Source organism: Protopterus annectens, chromosome 3.part1 (genome assembly GCF_019279795.1).
Source record: "Protopterus annectens isolate FY-2018-M chromosome 3.part1, PAN1.0, whole genome shotgun sequence".
In the NCBI taxonomy this organism is placed as follows: domain Eukaryota; kingdom Metazoa; phylum Chordata; order Ceratodontiformes; family Protopteridae; genus Protopterus; species Protopterus annectens.
The window spans coordinates 1,009,082,661-1,009,104,081 of record NC_056732.1 but is presented as its reverse complement, the minus strand read 5'-3'; the positions used below and the strand labels follow the sequence as shown (position 1 = coordinate 1,009,104,081).

At 40.3% G+C, this 21,421-nt stretch overlaps 1 protein-coding gene across 2 annotated transcripts in view; it reads right to left on the bottom strand.

Moving 5' to 3' along the window:
- Positions 1–21,421, bottom strand: part of ARFGEF1 (ADP ribosylation factor guanine nucleotide exchange factor 1) — a 4,299,619-nt gene that overhangs the window by 384,237 nt on the left and 3,893,961 nt on the right. The window contains exon 37 of one of the 2 annotated variants that reach the window (XM_044067163.1): positions 20,724–20,862. The exons of the other annotated variant lie outside the window; for it this stretch is intronic. Coding sequence (XP_043923098.1) covers positions 20,724–20,862 — 139 coding nt within the window. The remainder of the gene's footprint in view (positions 1–20,723; positions 20,863–21,421) is intronic. 2 annotated transcript variants of the gene reach the window in all.

The following is a 21,421-nucleotide window of genomic DNA, read 5'->3' as shown; positions in this document are numbered from 1 at the left end:
CTTTGGGAAAAAAAGGAGAAAGTTAGACAGAAATAAATAAAAATTGCTGGAACAATACATGTAGAATTATGTTCAGGAGGAGGAGGAGGAGTGAGATTTAAGGAAAGGTAGGAATTTGGCAATTTATGTAATGTTGGACTGATGACAGTTACCAGGAAAGAAAAGATGTGATATACAATGTATGTAAATGGACAAAATGTTAATATGGTTTGTTTACCACAAAGCTGACGCCACCAAGCTTAAATAAATCCAAAACTGGTCTTTATTTGTAGAAAAACACCACACTAATGCCACGTATCACAAGCGCTTTCGCTCGGATATTCCGAGCTTTTTCAAGTTGTTAAGAAAATTTGAAACATCAGTTTAAATAGCTGCTTGCGTTAATTAACAATTCAGTCATTTTGTAATCAAAATATTATTCAATTACAGCCCATCTATTTAGGTAGAAAACTACCCAACCAAGTACAAAAGAACTTTCTTTATGACTTCAAATGCATTAAATTACATTCTGTTATTGGGTTAACATAACCTGGTACTGCATGTGCTGTCTCCCTTTAACTTAATAAAAATATATGCTAAACACATTAAAAATATGAAACAAATTAATAAAAAATCATGTAAATACATGGTTAAATTCCACTGTCAAATCCTAGATGGGCTGTAATTGAATAATATTTTGATTACAAAATGACTGAATTGTTAATTAACGCAAGCAGCTATTTAAACTGATGTTTCAAATTTTCTTAACAACTTGAAAAAGCTCGGAATATCCGAGCGAAAGCGCTTGTGATACGTGGCATTAGTGTGGTGTTTTTCTACAAATAAAGACCAGTTTTGGATTTATTTAAGCTTGGTGGCGTCAGCTTTGTGGTCTTCAAACTTGTTCTTGGTCCTGTTCTTTTACTTGATTTTGATTTAAGTTCGTGTGTGTGTTATGGCTGCAGAAGCGGATGCCTTTGATCCGGTGGAAACGCCAGAACTTCTTAGAAACACTGATCCAGATGCACCGGTAACTCGAGCGGAGTTTAACGGTGTTCTAGCAGCATTGGCGGAGGTAACTAAGCTCCTGAAGGGAGCCCAACCGGAAACGGATGCGGTGGCGGCAAACCAGCAGCACGCAGCACAAACTGCTAGCAGGCTTGGTGAAGCTTGCTTGGGCACAAGCGATTCTTTTTCCGTTAATGGATTTAGCAACATTTCCAATGCAAGAATAAATATTAATGAAGGTCCGGGTCGAGCGGACAGGTTTAATGAAACAGAGAGAGCTATACCTTCAAGAACGGACAAACGGCAACAACATAAGGACTTTTGCTTTACGAATTGGGTAGAGCAGCAATTTTCCTTTAACAAAGGTACTGTTCATTCTCACAAAACAACCATTATTGAAAATGAATTCGATGAATTCAAAAAGAAATTGTATGCTTTAAAAAACAATCAAATTGAAGTGGACTATTTAAAAGAATGCGTAAAGTTAAAGCGCATTCCTAAAGGTTTAAGAATATTTAAATTTCCCAATAATGTGCAAACGGGAACACCTTATTATTTTAAATTGTGTGATATTTTCAACAGGGCGGGGGTTGAAATGTTGGGTGCTATGATAGAAGAATATGAAGTCAAACAAAATGTTCTTACAAATGATTTGAATACATTAAACAACAATATTGTCACTGATGCTAACTTTCCTACGATAAAGGTTGATTATAGCAAAGCATTTGATGAAGTAGATGCATTTTGTAATAAAGTAATCAACAGGAAAATGCGCAAGTTAGAAAGAGACTTGAATGAATATAGGGAGGGGGTGGCTTATCCCCTATACAGATCACACAGAGTTGACAATCAGAATACGAGTAATGAAGAAAACACAACTCAAAACAACTGGGGGGGGGGGCCACTAAGGAGAAGTGAAAGGCTTGCTGGTAAAGAACGTAAAGGGTCAACACAGGATTTTCACCAGCATCCAGGCAGGGCAGTGGGGTGGAAGCAGAAACAGCAAGCACCACGTCACTGGAACACATAAGTACTGCCAAGTTTTTTAACCCATCAAATGTAAGGGATATAAGTATTGCTGCAAGGAGGAATAACAAAAAATGCAAAGAAAAGACTGGAAATGTAAACCAAATAATTTCAAGTATGGAGCAGGGAGCATGTAAGCTATGCACCAAGTCTAATTTTACCATTTACAACTACACAGAGGTGGGTACTGGATGACATTGCTTTTGATGTATTTACGAAAGGCTTATATTTTGTTCCATTAAAGAACTGTAACAAACCCCTTACTTTAATAGATGTTAAGTTATTTACCAGAAGCCTTAATTTACAACATTTATTTAAACAGCAAACACGCACACCCTCCGATTTGGACAGGAAGAGTTTATACAATCCTCCCATGCATTTGTTAATCAAACTTTTTGAACAGTTGGTAGAAAATGAGCTCAGGGGTTTAAAATTTACTCAAACTGACAAAACAAACTTGAAGCAAACTGAATTTGACTTTATCCAAATGCTAAAAAAGGAAAGCATAAGAGTGATGAAACCGGATAAAGGGGGGGGTATTGTGCTTATGTACGAGAACAACTATGACGAGCACCTCCACCAAATGTTGCAAGATGATACGCAATATGCAGCGGTTTCTAGAAATGAGGTACATATTTATTGGTCTAAAATCAGGTATTGTTTAAATGATTATCTATGGCAAGGGGTCATTAATGAGAAACTGTTTAACTTTTTACATGTTTCAAACCCAAGGTCACCCATAATATTTGGGATTCCTAAAACACACAAAGGGTTTGATCCCTTGGCATTTAGACCAATAGTGGCAGGAAGTGGTAGTATAACAGAGCCTTTATCAAAATTTATTGAGCATGTAGCAAAGAAATTTATTCACTTGTTAAGTCATGTGTGTAGGGACTCCTGGGAGTTTTTACAAAATGTTCCTTGTAACAGCTTTGAATCAGAACTACTAATGGTAACTATTGATATCAAAGATTTATTCCCAAGTATACCTCATGACATTGGACTTCAATGGTTCAGCGAATTTTTCACGCAAGAAACAAACTTAAGTGCGAATTTAACCAACTTGGTCGTGGAACTTATGGGTATAGTATTGGAGAACAATGTTGTATTCTTTAATGGAGAATTGTTCAAGCAGCTCAAGGGAGTGGCCATGGGGCCACCTTGTGCTACCATCTATGCTAACATCATATTACACAGGTGGAAATGTGAAAATGTATTCACATCCCCATGGGACCAGCACCTTTTGTTTTATAGAAGGTTCTTGGATGATATTTGTATCTTGTGGAAAGGAACACATGATTCACTCTCAGAATTCTTAACTCACATCAACAACTCAACTAGTTTTTTAAGATTTACACACACAATAGGGCTGCATGAATTACATTACCTGGATGTAGAGTTGTACAAAGATTATAACAACAAAACCTTCCAGTCAAAAATTTATCGTAAGGCCTCATTTTCTAACTCACTCTTGCATTTCCAAAGCGCTCACCCCTTCGCACAGAAAAAAGGAATTCTTAAAGGACAGCTGATTAGAGCATCTAGGATGTGCAGCACAGAGAAAGACTTCAATCATGAGGTTCTGGTGCTGCAACAAATGTTTCTAGAGAGAGGCTATCCTTTGGATTTATTTCAAACGTTGCACAGTGAGGTAATTAGCAAAAGAGAGGCTTTGTATTTTCCACTACTAGGTAAGGGTCTCACATTAGATCAGCCGACTAGTGCAAAGAAAAATGAATTTATGGGACCTAAATTCATATATACGTTTTGCAGCCAAGCACAAGAGATAGAAGGAACCATTAACAAATTTTGGCCACTTTTAACAGCACACGAAGAATTTAAAAATGTTCTTCCAACCAAACCAAAATTTATTAGGAAAAAGGGCGTTAATTTAAAAGGGATGTTTGAGAGGAAGAAAAGAAAAGAGAATGACCAAATAAAACGAGCTGGCACATATAAATGTGGAGCATGCCACCAATGTCATGCAATGTTAGATGACAAAGGCATATATTTGCCTTCTAGAAAAACAAGAATTGATTCTCCCACGTATTTTACATGTAATTCAAGAGGCGTGGTTTACTTAGTGGTGTGCATGTTTTGCAAAAGTTTTTATGTAGGGAAGACGGAAAGGGAAATTAAGAGGAGAATGTATGAGCATTTTTATGAGATAGCCAAAAGTAAAGATACTAATGCTCTTTACAAGCATTCCCTTGTATGTCCGAACTACAATTTTAAATTTATGATTCTTGAGCAGGTAAATCGTGATTCAAGAGGGGGAGATTGGGAAGCCACCCTAGAATATAGGGAATTAGTGTGGCAACTTAGACTTAATGCAGGGACCTGGCCCGGACTAAATGATACTATTAGTATCAAACCAGTATTAAGGTTAAGAAGGGCCAGATTATGAACACAGTCCATAGTTAACAACATTTTCACACCATAGGCTTCCAAGGTGAAAATCACTGGTACACACATGGGCATTACCCAGATTTACTTGGATTGTTATCTGCTAGGACATGTTTATGTCAATTACTATGTATAAACATGGTTTTTGGCAAGGATTTGACAGTGGAATTTAACCATGCATTTACATGATTTTTTATTAATTTGTTTCATATTTTTAATGTGTTTAGTATATATTTTTATTAAGTTAAAGGGAGACAGCACATGCAGTACCAGGTTATGTTAACCCAATAACAGAATGTAATTTAATGCATTTGAAGTCATAAAGAAAGTTCTTTTGTACTTGGTTGGGTAGTTTTCTACCTAAATAGATGGGCTGTAATTGAATAATATTTTGATTGCAAAATGACTGAATTGTTAATTAACGCAAGCAGCTATTTAAACTGATGTTTCAAATTTTCTTAACAACTTGAAAAAGCTCGGAATATCCGAGCGAAAGCGCTTGTGATACGTGGCATTAGTGTGGTGTTTTTCTACAAATAAAGACCAGTTTTGGATTTATTTAAGCTTGGTGGCGTCAGCTTTGTGGTCTTCAAACTTGTTCTTGGTCCTGTTCTTTTACTTGATTTTAATATGGTTTGTTTTCCATTCTGTTCATATATGTTTGTCTATGTCTTAGGTGATAATTTAATTAAGATGCTTAAAAAAAGAGAAATAAAGGCCTGATTAAGTCTGAAAACTAAAGGCACAAAAGCCTAGCCATCCTGAAGTTGTAACTCAAACTTGTTCTTGGTCCTGTTCTTTTACTTGATTTTAATATGGTTTGTTTTCCATTCTGTTCATATATGTTTGTCTATGTCTTAGGTGATAATTTAATTAAGATGCTTAAAAAAAGAGAAATAAAGGCCTGATTAAGTCTGAAAACTAAAGGCACAAAAGCCTAGCCATCCTGAAGTTGTAACTGTCCCTAAAATGGAAAATGTCTAAATTGTTCCTATGCTAAGACCTGTAGCTCATTCTTAGGCATGTAAAAGGATGAAGATCATATCCAAAAATACCTGTTCAAATAGAAAAGAAGTGGGAGTGGGGCTAGACAGCACCTCTTATTCATCTGCAAAATTATGCCAAAAGAATAGTTGTGTAAAATTTTACTATAACAATAGATGTCCTTCTCTTCTATATGCTACAGTATTCATAACATGAGGGGGAGTCTGCTGCTGGCTGATTCGTACTTTCGGCCAGTATACAAAAGTCTAGTGTTACTGTGAGTTAAGTGCAATGTCACACAGAAATAGAATGTACGTCAGTCATAAAATGACAGTGGGTATAAAGGGGATGTTGGCACGTACCAAATCTCAGAACTGAATGCTGCAAAAAATCACTAGCCTGATCTTAGGTGAGGAAAACACACCACCAGAAGACAGACAGGCATCAGGGAAAAGGCAGGGGGGAAGTAATACTGCAGCATATAGAAGAGAAGGACATCTATGGTTATGGTAAGATTTTACACAACTATTCTATGCCCTTCTATTTATATGCTGCAGTATTCATAACAAGAGGGAGAATACCAAAGCTCATGCAGAAGAAGAACTGGGTGGAAGAGTATAAATATTCTCCACAAACCCATGCAAAATAGCCCTGGCAAAACCAGCTCTGGACCTAGAAATGCCATCTAACTTATAGTGTTTTGTGAAGGTATGAACAGAAGACCCAGTAGCTGATTCCAAGATGGAACAGGTGTCCAAGCCCTTAAAGAAGGCACCAGAGGAAGACACTACTCTAGTAGAATGTGCCCTAATAGGTGAAGGGAGATTCTTCCCATGAGAAACATAACAAAAGGAAATGGTTTTAGAAATCTAAGTGGGAATCTTAAAACAGGCCTTCCCAGGGCCCTTGGGTGATAGGAAGGAAACACATGGTCAGACTTCCAAATTGGTTTGGTTTTATTCAAGTAATATCTGAGTTGCCTGTGCACATCTAAAGTGTGTAGGATCCTCTCTCTAGAGAACAGAGGAGAAGGGAAAAAGGAGGGAAGACTGATTGAGTGATAACTCATTTACCACCTTGGGCATAAAGGAGGGGTTAGTGCGTTAAGAAACCCTATCCCTGTGATAAACCATGATGGGGAAGAAGACATCAGACCCTGGAACTCAGACACCCTTCTGACAGAAGCAATGGCCATGAGAAGGACTGTTTCCCAGGTGCAGTGTTGCAAAGAAATGGAACTTGCTGACTAGAAAGGAGCCAGGGTAAGTTTTTCTAAGACAAGTGTTGAGATCCCAAGGAAGGGGAATTTGGTTTCCTTGGTGGTCTGATGTGAAGGATGCATTTTAAGAAAAGTTTAACTTCTAACATGGAAGCTAAAGGGGGAGACATAGGAAGACGTGCAGAGATAGCAGAAAAGTGAGCTTTTACTGAGGAGTATGACAGCCCACTCTTTAGTAATTCACACAGGTAAGACAGAACCACTAGAACATCCATTAGCAGTGGTTGTAAATCCTTTTTAAGACACCAGACGGAAAATCTTTTCCAGTTGGAAACATAGGATTTCCTAGTAGAGGGCTTTTCTGGCCTCCTGCAGAACTTGAAGCCTGTCCTCAGAGAAAAGGTTTCTGAAGGGAATTAAAACCCTATCACCCACAAGGTCAGTTGTAGAGTTGACATCTGTGAGTGTACTAAAGTTTCCTTGTCCTGTGTAAGTAGATCCATTCTCTGGGGTAACTTGTGGTGACTGCCCTTGGATAAATGCAGGAGAAGGGGGAACTGATGCTGTCTTGACCAAAAGGGAGTCACCAGCAAGATTTCTGCTTGCTCCTGTTGGATTTTCAACAGCACTTTTTGGAGAAGTGGGAATGGGTGGAATGCATATAGAAACATCCCCTTCCAAGAGAAAGATGGGGTGTTCACTTTCCATGCCAGGGAATCTGGAACCCTGGCAGAAAATGTAGGAAGTTGTCTGTTCATGGGGAGGCAAAGAGATCTACCCAAGGTGTACCCCATCAATGGGTCATGTCCAGAAACACATCCCTTTGTAACATCCATTCGTGAGAGTGAGTTATGGACCTGTGGAGTGTGTCTGCCACAACATTCTGCGTTGTGGGTAAGTTGACTCTGGGCAGTTAACTCCCCAGCCTGTAAAGCCAGTCTGCACAGGAGGTAGGACTTTGTCTCTCCCTGTTTGTTGACATACCAGAGGACAATGGTATTGTCTGTAAATCTTAAAACCCCGGGGGAAAGAAGAGGTTTGAAGATTTGTAGAGCGAAAATCAGGGTCCTCATCTCCTTTATAATAATGTGCTCCTTTTTCTGAGTGGTAGACCAGACATCGCTGCAGCTCCATGAGTCTAGGGCTGCTCCCCATCCCATGTCTGAAGCATCTCTGTGCAGCTCCTGAGTAGGAAGAGGTGGTTGCAATGGTAAGCCTGAATTCCTTGATACCTGTTGGATCCACCAGTGTAACTGCTTTTCCAGGCAAGGCAGGAGTGGGATAACAAACTCCAGAGCATGGGAGTGTTGCACCCATAATGTTCTCAAGAACCACTGGAATTTCCTCATTTATAACTTGGCTAAAGGAACCATGGGTGTACTGGATGCCATGGACCCAAGGAGGCAAATAAACTCCCTGGCAGTCAAGGATTGTTGAAGCAAGAGGTCCTGGAAGAAGGAGGTGAGGGACAGGAGCTTTTCTGGAGGTAAGGAAGCCAGCATCCTATCTGATTGGCTCCTGCAGCCAAGGAAGATGGGAGACCTGGGAAGGAACCAGAGTTGATTTCTGATAACTGATTGTGAAACCTAGACCCTCCAAACAGTGACACTGTGAAGGAGAGATCTTCTGAAGGATGACTGGAGTCTGTGCCTGATCGGTATGCCCTGTAGCCTGCAGAAGGCTATGATAGGAGCTAAGCATTTTGTGAAGACCCTCAGGGCTGTAGACCATCCAAAGGGCAAGACACAGAATTAAAAATGTGAGGAAACAATAGCAAAGCAAAGAAACTCCCTGAACTGAAGATGAATGGGAATATGAAGATAGGCATCCTTGATGTCCAGTGACACCATAAAGGCCTGAGGAAGAAGGGTGGGTAAGATTAACATTCTAAAGGTGGGAACATTCAGAAAGGTATTTAGATGGGATAGGCTTAAAATGGGTCTCCAAGGACCATAACTCCTAGGTACCAGGAACATCCTGGAGTAGAACTCTTTTCCTACTTGGGAGGGTGGGACTACCTGAATGGTGCCTTGAGAGAGGAGGGTGGAAATAACCTGGGGAAAGAATTCCAGTTGTTCTTTTGGAGGTTGAGGAATACCCCTGAAGGGGGGAGGAGTCTTCCACACCATAAAGTATCCTTGCAGGATGATGGATAAGACCCAAAAGTCATGAGTTATCTGTTTTCAAGCAGAGAGAGAGAGAGAGATGAAGAGACAGAGGTGTTAGTGGTCACAGACTACCTGTCTTAGCCTAAAATGGCTGTTTCTGTATGGGAGTAGAGGAGGTAGATTTAGATGTAAATTTTTTCCATAGCATCTCTCTTACCTTTAGAAGACTGAGGTCTGGCAGATGTTCTTACAAATGTTGTCTTGGTAGAGTAGTTCCTCTGAAACCTGGGCACAGGAGAAACAAAAATATGCTTCAGGTCTTCCAGCTCCATGCCCTTTTCCTGTAGAAACTTAAAGTTTTGCAGCAGAGGGAACAAATAATGTCTTGTTGTCCAGGGGGCATCCATAATTTTTGCCTTAACGTCATCAGGCAAAGGTTGGAGTCTGAATCAAGAATACCTCCTCATGACTGAAGCAGATAAAGCCGCTCTAGCTGATGCCTAAACAGCATCATAGCTACACTTTATAGAATGTTGTGCAACAAGAGCTGAGCAGTTAAGGATGAAGGAGAGCTTGGCCTTAGTGGGAGAGCCAGGAAGCTCAGAAAGTAGGTTACCAGCATCCAAGAGTACGACCAAGGAATATGGCCATAAGGGTTTGGTAATTAATGGCCCTGAAAGCCAGAGTAGCAGAATTATAAAACTTTTTTCTTATTCTCTTCATGACTTTGCTCTCCTTATCTGACAGTAGCAGGGAAGTGGAAGCTAGCATCTTGGAGGCCTTGTCAGCAGAAACTGAAATGGTAGCAGAGTCTGCAGAGGGACATTTGAACAGGAATTTGGAATCCTCCTGGCACTTTAGAAAACCTGTCTGGCCTTTTGGGAGCAGGAAGTTGATAATCAGGGCACTCTGAAACAGCAGCAAAGGCATCCAGGAAAGCTGGCAGAACAGGAGGAATGGCAGATGGGGAAGGGGAGTCCATCTGCAGTAGGTCATAGTACCTGTTTTGGATGTCTGACACCTGACAACAGCCCCATTTGAAAAACTCCCTCATCTTAAGAATGGTTTCCCTAAATGAGATATCCTGGGAAATCAGTGCCATTAGATTATTTTTCTGGGGAGGCATAACCCAAAGATGAAGAAATTTGGGTTGAATAAGCCAAAGATTCGTCCCCAGAAGAATCCACATTGTCTACGGAAAACTCCTCAGAAGTCCTCTTTTGTGGAGTAGAGGGAAGAATGGAGGGAGAAGAAAAAGAGAGCCAAGGACTGTCTCACAGCCATAAAGGTGTTGAACAGGCCTTGGGAAAAAGCCTGCCAATCTGCTGGTTGTGCCCGAGGAGAAGGAGAAACATTTTTTAATTTCATTTTCTTCTTTTTAGGGACCTCCATTTGGTGGAAGGCGGATAGACCAGATGTCAGCCTACACTGTACAATGTTGGTAGGAACATAGTGTCGCACAATGATTTGTGTAATGCCACGTGGGCCTTCAGTCACGAGCCGATGTTCCCCCCATGCCAGAGTCAGACCCCTTTGTTTCCCCAAGGATGTGCTGGTAGGGTCCTTCAGAGTACCCATTGAAGGAGTGCCTACGGACTCCAGAACAGTCTCCAGTCCAACACCGGTCTTGGGAGAGACGTTCGGACCACAGGAAGCAGCAGGTAAGTAAGGCCTAGATTTCCTGGTCTTAAGTTTGCGGCTCACCTGAAGGGCCTAAAGTAACTTTCATATCATGAGCGAGAAAATTTAGGTGCTGATTTCTGAGGTATAAATTTAGAGAAGCTAAATGACTATGCAGGGTCTTGGGGACAAAGGCCTTGCAAATAGAACAGGTAGTATGGTCGTGGTCAGGGCCTAGGCTAAATAAACAAAGGTTGTGAGAATCCTTATGTGGAATTTGCCTTCCACACTGACATTCGCCCTTCCTAGCTGACACGTAACCACAAAAATACACAGTAGCCAAAAGATAATAATGAAAAGCACCAATGGGGCACATATCTGAACAAAGGTTCACAACTTGTCTGATGAGCAATGACCGGAACAGAAGATTGGACAGGCAGCAGAAAAGTTCTCAGGTCTGGTACATGCTGATGTGTGCTTTATACCCAACGTTATTTTATGACCAACGTACGTTCTGATCCTGTGCAACGTTTTACATACCTCACAGTAGCACTAAACTTTTGTATACTGGCCGGACGTATGAGTTAGCTGGTGGCCACCTCCACCTCATTCTATGAATACTGCAGCACATGAATAGAAGGACATCTATTGGTTACTAGATACATGTAAGAAATCTGTATATAAATATTTCTAAGTCCAAGGGTAAGGCTTGGATGGCAACTGAAATCTGTTACCTATCTGTTCATGGGGACTGTAGACTGTGAATCAAATATACCTCCCCTGAAGGTATATTTGATTCACAGAAGTGAAGATCAGAGTTCTTCCATACTGAAGACCTGGTTAAAAGAATCTATGGGGATAGAATCATAGTCTCTTGTTTAAATCAGATTCATTTGAAAGAAATGTCAAGAGGTACAGTCTATGATAGTCTGGAAGAGGAACACGTGCCACTTCAAAAAGGGTCTTCCCCCAGACACATCTTTTGTGGAGGAGAAGGAAGAATGGAGGGAGAAGAAAAAGAGAGCCAAGGACTGTCTCAGGGCCATAAAGGTGTTGAACAGGCCTTGTGGAAAAAGCCTGCCAATCTGCTGGTTGTGCCCGAGGAGAAGGAGAAACATTTTTTGCTTTAATTTCCTTCTTTTTAGGGACCTCCATTTGGTGGAAGGCGAATAGACCTGATGTCAGCCTACACTGTACAATGTTGGTAGGAACATCCTCTCACACAATGATTTGTGTAATGCCACGTGGGCTTCAGTCACAAGCCGATGTCTTCCCCCCCTACATCCAGTAGCATCCCCAAGAAATACCATGCTCCAGTAAGGATGTATTCTCCCATGTTCAGATTCTGTCACTGAAAACAGTCGGAAAGGACATGACTGACTGGTAGCTCACAATGGCTATTAAGATTACACCAGAGGAAAACAAAGGTAAGTGAATGGTCTGAGGAACAAAAATAGCAAATGCAGTCTCACCACTCTCAGCTATGACATCGACTATGCCCTTGGGTCAACAAAAGATTTTAGGTAAATTACTTTCTAGAAACTTTGGAAGTTTGACCATCAGCAGCAGGGTAAGTATCCTTGCTGTGATTGAGGAGAATGCTTTAGATGCAGTTAGGATTGCCACAGCACATTGGTTGTAAGGCAAGTTAGTTAGAGTTTACACAAGCAGAACACTTACACTTATCCCTAAAGTAAAGCCCCCAAATTCTGTAATACACAAGTAGTGTCCTAAAAAGTTTGTCTGGAAACCTTTAATAATAAAATCAGGCAAGATGTCACTGTATGAACACTCTGTATTCACCAAAAATGTGCTGCGAAAGACTACATAAAAATCCTGTCTGAACTCCTTTTAAGTCAATATAGGGAGAGTAAAAATGACAGGCAAGTTGTCATCAAGTGAAAACAAAAGAATATATCCCCCAAAATACATGAATCATCCGCAGGCTTAACATTTTTACCTGACAGTCTAAAAGGGAGAGAATTAGTTATTGCATGCATACTCAACACACCTAGCCTGAAAATGCAAAAGTCATTGCTCTTGCTGTGAGGCGACAATGTAACCACTGCACCATCCATAAAACAGCAAGAATTTCAGGTAAGTTATTGCCAAAACATATAAATCTAGTCAGTGAATTATACAAGTAAATATTTAGGCTGACACAGAAAAATGGCAGGTAAGTTGTTACATATTCAAGCAGTACAGATTCTGCAAATACCCAAGTCACACTGCAACACATCAGCACACTTCTAAAGAAAATTTAGTCAGACAGGAGAAGCTGAAAGGTAAGTTGTCACATCATGCATACAAGCAATAAATTTGTCATAAAAAAAAAAAAAAAAGAATCGTTAGACCAGTGACGGCAAACTTATGACATGCGTGTCAAAGGTGACACACCACAACATTTTGGGTGACACACCAGCACAAGTTAGCGAAGAAACTGAATGAATAAAAATACAAAAAATATGTGATCCTGCACTTATTGATTAAAATTCAGCAACAAATAAGTCATTAATTGATGTTAATCAAATCAAATGCAATGTGTTCCATATTTTTTCCAGTTCAATTCAAAATTAAAAGTAGGGTAATGTTTTGGTGCACTATTTTAAGCCCAATTATCAGTGCTCATATTGTTTTCTCTATTGTTAGTCACTGATTTTTCTTTTACTGTTATAATACACATTTTTAAAAATAAATGAGCATGTAAAGACTTGTTTCTCTTTTGTTTGGGGGGAAGGTGACACGCCAGTGGAGTCAGGACAGGCATTTTCTGAATTTTAGACATGCCGAGCCCAAAAGATTCACCATCACTGCATTAGACTGACAAAATGTCAAAGTCCCTTAATACTGAAAATAAAATTGTACATCATATAAAAATGTTGGGTAAGTAGTCGCAATGGGAGCAAAAGCAGTAGTTTTTCAAAACATGCACAGGCCATAAAGAAAATCCTGCCAGTATTTCAAAGAAGTAACAACTGGTCTGACAGAAGAAATGGCATCTAAGTTTTATGGAGTTAGCATAAGCACTGCACAGAGATATATTGTTGACCCTGCCAAGTAGAAAGACTGCTTGAACAACAGATTTGCATAAGCAGTACATTTTAAAATCAAATAAACCCCTCAAAGCTGGGGCTAGACACAGTAGTCTCATAGAGGAAATAAACAGTATTATAGAAATACCGGGTTTCTTACAGATGTAAATAATAATAAAGTACCACTCCCATGTTTTGTAACAAAGTAAAGATAAATATGTGTGTGTGTGTGTGTGTGTGTGTGTGTGTGTGTGTGTGTGTGTGTGTGTGTGTGTGTATATATATATATATATATATATATATATACATATATATATACATATATATATATATATATATATATATATATATATATGTATATATATACACATATATACATATATATATATATATATATATATATATATATATATATATATGGGATCCATCAATATGTTCAAAGTTTCACTACTTCGAACCCCACCTCACCGAGTCCACTTGTTTGAAGTAGCGAAACTTCGACATTGACTTCGGCAGTCACACTACAGCGTGGAATGGGAATACTTCCTTTTCTCCGCTGTAGTGCGATCTCGGAATTTGTATATTTAAGTAGGGGGGTGTGGGGGTGCAGGGGGCTTGCCCCCCTGCAAAAACATGTTTTAGTGTTTTTTTTTTTTGGGTAGTCCGGGGAACTAGACTTCAGGGAAAGTGCACTTTCGTTTAAGTGGACTTTCGCTGAAGTGTAGGATCTACTGCTCTATTTCGAAGAAGTGTATTTTCTATGTAAAGCAGTAGACCCATATATATATATATATATATATATATATATATATATACACACACACACACACACACACACATATATATTTGTGTGTGTGTGTGTGTGTGTGTATATATATATGCACACACACACACCCATACATATACATACATACATATAAATAAACAATATATAACCATTTTCTGTATGCAAGGCAGTCACAAAGGAAACTTTCAACTTTTCTAATAGCTCTTATATATACATGACATGTAAATCTAGAAATGTGATGAAGTGCATCTTTTGAAAATCTAAGGTTCTTAAGGAATAGCATACAGAACCTGGTAGAAGAAGCAACACTGAATAAAAACTCTTCTCCTAAAAGATGAAGGAGAGTTTCTAACACCCCCCTGAGAGAGTATATGTTCCATGACAGCAAGGAAAAGAAGAGTTACGTCTGACAAATGAAGGGGGATCCCTCAAAAAGGAGATGGAAACTCCCACTGCCACAAGTAACCTTAACAGATTTAGGATTTGCCAGGGTGGGTGTGGGAAGGAGTCTTGTAAATAGTCTTTTTTGGAAACTCACACCTTGCTGGGACTGTTTATTTTGCTTTAAATGAAAGTAATAGAGAAGCATTACATCTCTTGGTGAAATTCTATCTAACAGAACAGACTTAAAACTTAATTTCTAACATTTTTCTAAAGGGTTTGAAAATATGACCAAACATCCCCAAAAGAGTTTTAATGGCAACAGTCCCGAAAGTAGCATTAGCAAAATCATAAATACTTTTTACAGGGTGGGTAGCTACTTGAGGCATACAAGAAACCATTTACACAAAGCAAATTACTCTTCAGGAGAGGAAACAAATGCCAAAAACATTCCTTATGTTCTCATTAGACACAAACAAAAACAAACATATGAGCTTGACAGGTGAGAAATTGAATTCTAAAAAACAAGTGTTGCAGAAGGATACACTTTCCCCCCAAAACTATACCTTTTCATCCTAAACAGGAGGAGAGGGAAAAATATTAACCAAATGCTTAGCACCAGCTGGGTTCAAAAAAGCAACTATTGTTGGGTCTGATGTGGAAAAAGTAAATAAAACTTAAAGATTGAGGTACTTTATACAGTTTTATCTGCTTTCTAGGGAGCAGTTGGCAGGCTGTCAGTAAAGATACAGGGTGTGACAGAGTAGAAAGAAAATGAGGAACTGGAGAAGATTCTGGAAATTCCAGTTTTAAGCAAAACATAACAGTTCCTGAGACACATCACTATTTTTCCACTTCAACATCTGTGTCACTCTGGAAATAGTTACAGAAAAAGAAGCTCTTTTCAAAGGGACTGGCCAAAGACGCACACTCCTCAGAATAAGAGTCAAAATCTGTCCCTCACAATCATTAAGAGGTTCTGTTTCTTGAATCTTCCTAAATAATCCTTTTTTTAATCATAAACAGCTACACATGAAGGGTCAAAAGACTGGAGTAAACCTTGAACTACGTCTAAATAAGTTAGTTCTGTCCAGGGTAACTGAGATAGGAGAAAACATATGTTTTAACTTTTAGTTTCTTTTTTACAGAAATTCCTGATGAAACAAAGCCAGCACTGACAGCAACAACTTCTATAGGGATGGGTACAACTTTCTGGCTAGACAGAATGGCATTCTCTTCCCCTTCTCCCAGGGGGCACACATGACCCCCGGTTCATGGTAGCTGTAAGGACTACACCAGTGGAACCCAGGGAAAAGATTAGTGATCTGAGGAACCAGCTTTGGCCACAGCAGAATCATCCACCTTCAGCTGAGGGACCTTAGCAGCTTGCTGTGGAGGTGAAAGCTGAATAATGACTTACTTATTTTATTTGCATGTGTTTACTCGGGTAGAGCACTGATGGCTATGGAACTTTTACATACTCAGCCCAAGAGTAGTTGCTGGTTAAGTGACTTACTCAGAGTCACACAGTCAGGTAATGGATGCTGAGGGAATCAAACCTTGCACATATGGACCACAGGAAACAGCTTCACAGCTCCTTAATTCTCTAAGCCAACTCACAGACTTCCTTTTGTGGCTGGAAGAACAGAGGAACTTATCAGCATCTATATCAGTGAAACAGGCAGGCTTTAAAAACTTAACCATCCCCCTATTAAAACACAGCAAAAAGCACTTTAAACATTTACCGCAACCCCAAAAGTAAAATAAACCCATTTCCCCAAAGAAAATGTAGTTTAAAACAAGTCTTAACTTTTTACCACAAAAGAAAAAAATGATGCCCCTGTTTAAAACAAATTAAAAGTCACTTGACAGTCATTAAAAAACAAAAGTTATGTACTTACCATAACGACAGATCTGTGTTGTTGCCTTCTGTCTAGATATTTTGTGGGTCAGTGGATCCGACAGGGTCATCTCACAATCTTCAGTCCAAGACTTCCACCTCCTCTACCCACAACACCCTGCTCTAGTACTCTTTCCATAGATTGAGTTTGCCCATGACTACCCCTTGAAGCAATATCATATCTAAACAGTATTCTACTAGAACCAGCATGGGAAAAAGTAGACAACACAACAAAAGAAAAAAGGACCCCTCGATGCCAGCTCAAGAGACCAGGGTGCAAGATCAATTAGAAGGACTTCCCTAAACAGGGCCAGTTTGGAGGGGGATGGAAGAGACTATGGTTAAGCCAAATGAAAGAAGAAAACACAGAATTATCATTCTGGCATGTAATAAATTTCATATCCATTGTCATCTTTCCCACCCAGTCTCAACCTGTGGGAAAAAGTCCCCAGGGGAGGTCCTAGGAGGGAACATTATATAAAATGGTGGAACATCCAGGGAGCTATGATGCCTGCCCAAGCTTTTGGGTGGAGTACCAGTTGACCCCAACTGTCTCCAGGGAACAACTGTCAGGAAACTGTTAAGAAGTGCTGAAAGTTCTTCCCAGAAAAGGCCCCAAAGAAGCCCTGGTTTTCCGGACCACCTCTGTCACAGGTGAGGCATTCATTATAGTTATCCTCTCTGCTGCAGGAGAAATCTTCATTAGAAGTGTCCAGGAAAGGCTGCTGAGCTTTACAAAAGAACAGATGCTTGATTTTTTCTAATTCCTAGACAAGAAATTTTGAGGGGAAGTAAAACTCATTCCAAAAGTAGACAGTGTCTTTCCATCCTATTCACTTCTAGCTAGTTTCTCCTTGACCTTTGGGCCAAACAGGGAAGAATTGTCAAATGGGACTCTGATGAAAAATGCTTTAAAGCAGTTTGCAAAATTACATATGTGCATCCAGGCATGACTGTGCATTGCAATGCCATTGCCTGACATGCAGGATGTCCCATCAGTCTGCTGGAGACATTAGTAATGGACTACATGGTCAACAACTCAGTCTCCACAGTCTTCTACATCTCCAGAGGCTGCCAAGTCTTCAAAACCTTTGGCACTTCGTCTACTATGCCTCCCTGAAGTCTCATCAGATGGGTGAGGAAAGGGTGGCCGAAGCAGATGCATGCTTTTCCATGCAGTCCACACCTCGAGACTCCCTGTTGGGAGGATAGACCAATGAACTCTCCTCGGAGATGTCTTACAGGCAGTTGCAGCAAAATCCTATCTGGCTTCCTAGGGATTGATTCCAGCAGGACAGGTTCCTAACCAGCCCTCCGTCACACCAGGTCAATAAGGGTGTCTGGAGGGGGAACCACCCAGGATGTGGATAGGTCCATGCTGAAGGCCTCCAGAAATACTGACTCCCCTAGGGAAGGCTTCTGTGGTCCACTCCCCCATGTCATTTCAACAATTCCAGAAAATCTCTAAATAAGGCATAATCATGTGGGGATCTGGGGAGCCTTCTACTTCACTGAGGTTGGTATCCTCGATGAGATATTCATCAGAGGAATCCAAGTACTTTCTCTTACCATGCAACTCCTTTACAGGGGAATCAGGAGGAGGCACAAAAGAAATGGTGGGGGAGGTGAATACAGACAAACCTGGGGACCGAATGGTGCAGGCAGTCCTGGAGTCAACTGTTGCAAATCCACAGGCCCAGCAACTTAGGGAAGAGAAGGATTTGACACTGCTGCTAAAGCTCCCCTCTATGAGCAGAAGAGAATCCTCTCTACAACATCAAAAGCAGAAACCAAAGCTGGATGACTGAATCTGGCACTCCTCGGATCTGAGAATGCAAGCAAGGCACTGGTGTCCGGTGGTGACTTGACCATTTCCAATGCAGAGACTGGAGCCAACCTGTTGAGAGCTGAAGCCCCCAAAGGCAGGAACAGTTCTGACACTTGAAAAGGAGATTACAATCCCAAAGAAGAGGCCCTGCAAAGCCTGGCTCCATGGCACACCTGGTGATGACAATGCCAGAGATGACAATACCAAAGAAGGACTTAGTGCCTCAAGTGGCCAAGCCATCAGAGCTGCCAAGGGGAGGGCAGCTCAATCAGACCTGTAAACCCCACAGCCAATGGAACCAGGGGTGGAAGAATAGCAATTGGATGTGAAACCTCAAGCAAAAGGGCTGAAATAATGCCTAATTGTATCTGGGCCTGCAAGAAGGAAAGCACCAACTGTTCCAGATCTGAAGGTTTAATACTCCTGAACAACCAAGTGGATCTAACAGAAGATGGCACCAATTGTGGCTTAGATGATGTCTTCACAGGAGTAGAATCCAATGAGAAGATCTGAACAGGAGAAGCTTGGACCTGGAGAGAGAAAGTGGATGGTTCCTGAGAAAAATCTGCTGTCATTATGAAGGAAAAAGGGGAGTGCAACCAGCTCACTGAGGCTGAAGGATCCTTTGCCAAGAAGGGACTGGGAATGCTGAGTGTGGCTGAATTTGAAGCTTCTGACTCCAACAGGACAGGAGAACGGAACTAAGCAGGAAACATCAGACCCAACAGGATCACAGCCAGAGATGCCAAAGATTGGTGAACCTTCTGCTCCTGTTGTCCCTCAGTGGATGAAGTGGATCATTTGCAATCCCCTCACTCCTTACCATGGGATGTATCCTTATCCCTGGGCCATTCTTTCTCCCTCTTCCCAGATTTCTTGCTAAGGGATGGAGAGTACAAAGAAGTTGCCGGAGGCTGGTGTATCCCTTTCATAACCAGCTTGGCCTGTCTCTTACTGATGGCCCAAGTGTCAAATGCAGCATAGGCTTGACAATCTGAATCTAAACGAGTTGCGCCCAAACAATAAATGCAACGATCATAAGTGTCTTGTCGGGGCAGTTTCTGCCCACACAAAACATATTTCTTAAAGCCAGTCTTTTCCTTTTCCATCATCAAATTCCACAACTAGGAAACCACCACAATGACAAAACTAACATCTACACCTTACCTATCCAGTTTAGAAGTTACTACTACAGGAAAGAACAACCAACCAAAAGTAGGGATATATTTATATACACCGATACCTGTCATACCTAAAAATCTTAACTAACTAACAAGAATTGCAAAGAGGAAAAAAATGAGAGAGAGAGATTTTTTTTTCTTTTTGAGAACACCACCAAAAGAGTGGGAACACCTAATCAAGAAGAAAACAAACCACATAATACCTAACCTAAAAACACAGTCACAAACAAGGGTAGAGGAAAAAGAATGCTTAACAGCTAGCCAAAAAGGATAGTTAGATGGAGCTCTGTAGACCATGAGCCACACATGATGGTGGCAAATGAGATCTGGGGAAAGAGAGTACTACAGTAGGGCACTGTAGGTAGAGGAAGAAGAGTTTTCTGACCGAAGATTCTGAGATGATCAGTGTCAGATCTGAGTTGGATCTGATATCCCACAGGTTGCGAATGGATGGAAAAGACAACATTGGATCACTTTTTTCCCAGCTTTAAAATTAATGTTTTTACAAAGAAATACAGAGCCTATAAAAAGAAGTAAAGAAGGTGGTTATTCCTCAGAAGGGAACTTATCTGCCCAGCAAGGGAACAGCATTAACTGGCCAACGAACAGTGAGAAGTACTCTCTTTAATGGCAGAAAAGCTCTGAAGGGCTTGGGAGCCAAACCGATTTTTAGTCAGCTGAGCTTGAACTGACTGATGGTTTGGAGGTGTGGAAAGTGCTCTGAAGCTTTGGAAGTTGGGACAGTTGCTACATCTTTAGCAGAATATAGCTCATACAGCTTAGGATATTGCAGCAGTGATTCATATGAAGAACATCTGAGGCATTATATTCTATTGCAAAATAACTGGCAGTTAACAAAAAATATTTTTGATTTCAACAAAGTTCTAGGTTCCTACTTTTCAATTACAGCTATGCGAATCGTTAATAAAAGTACAGTCCAGTAATGCAAACTTTTTATTAATTATCTAATTTATTGATTTTATTTGACTTTATTCATCATGTTAAATGGGTAAATCCACTAGGCACAAATACATTTTTAACAGGTCACCCAGGAACACGGTCTGTTTAACTGGCCTCTTCTGAGTTACAAAGCAGGAAAATTGAAACTGTGGGAATCAAACACAGGACTACAGGGCACTTTATCATGTCATAACCTTATTCTCTGCAATAAAGTGCCAAGTCAGACTGAATAATTAGGAAATGGCTCATACAAATGTATTATTCTTAACTATATGCTCATTTAAATAAAGTATAACTCACGTACTTCAGTAGCCTCTGCTGGACTTCTTCCCATGCATCACTGCGGCTTTCATCCATATACATTCGAAACAGAATACGAAGACCACAGGCTATACTACTAGTTTCCTGCTTCAAAAGGTTTGGTTTTGATTTGCCTTTGAAACCTGTAATGTAACAAAGTTTTGAGGTCAATAATCCAAAAGAAATAGCCATTTCTAAAAATGACTTAATTAACCAAGTATTTCAAAAGCTGCAGTGGAAATTCTGCTTCCTGGTTAAGAAATGAACCACAGAAGAGAACTCCACAATGGTTGAAAAGAATGAAAAGGTGCTGTGCTTGCTGATATTAACATTCAATGTACATATCAAAAATGTATATGTTTTGACTTTCGAACATGGCTACACACTGATCAACAGGTTTGCCAGTGTCAAAAAAGAAAATGAAAGACAAGGGCCAGGAACTTTGTCACTTTGAGTACATTCAGTTACTGGCTAGCAAGTCCACTGCCAGCATGCCAGCAAAAAAGAAACTAAGACAGCCTGAAATAAATTCAAGTAGAAAAGGTGAAGAGAAAACTGACTAGAAAGAATCTTGCAGCTGTTCAATATAAAGCAGTTCAAGGTCCAGCTTTGTTGTAAGACATGGTATCTAATAATCTAGAGAAAAAAACAAGTCAAATGAGTCCAGAGCAGACTGAAATAAACAAAACACTGAAGAAGTGC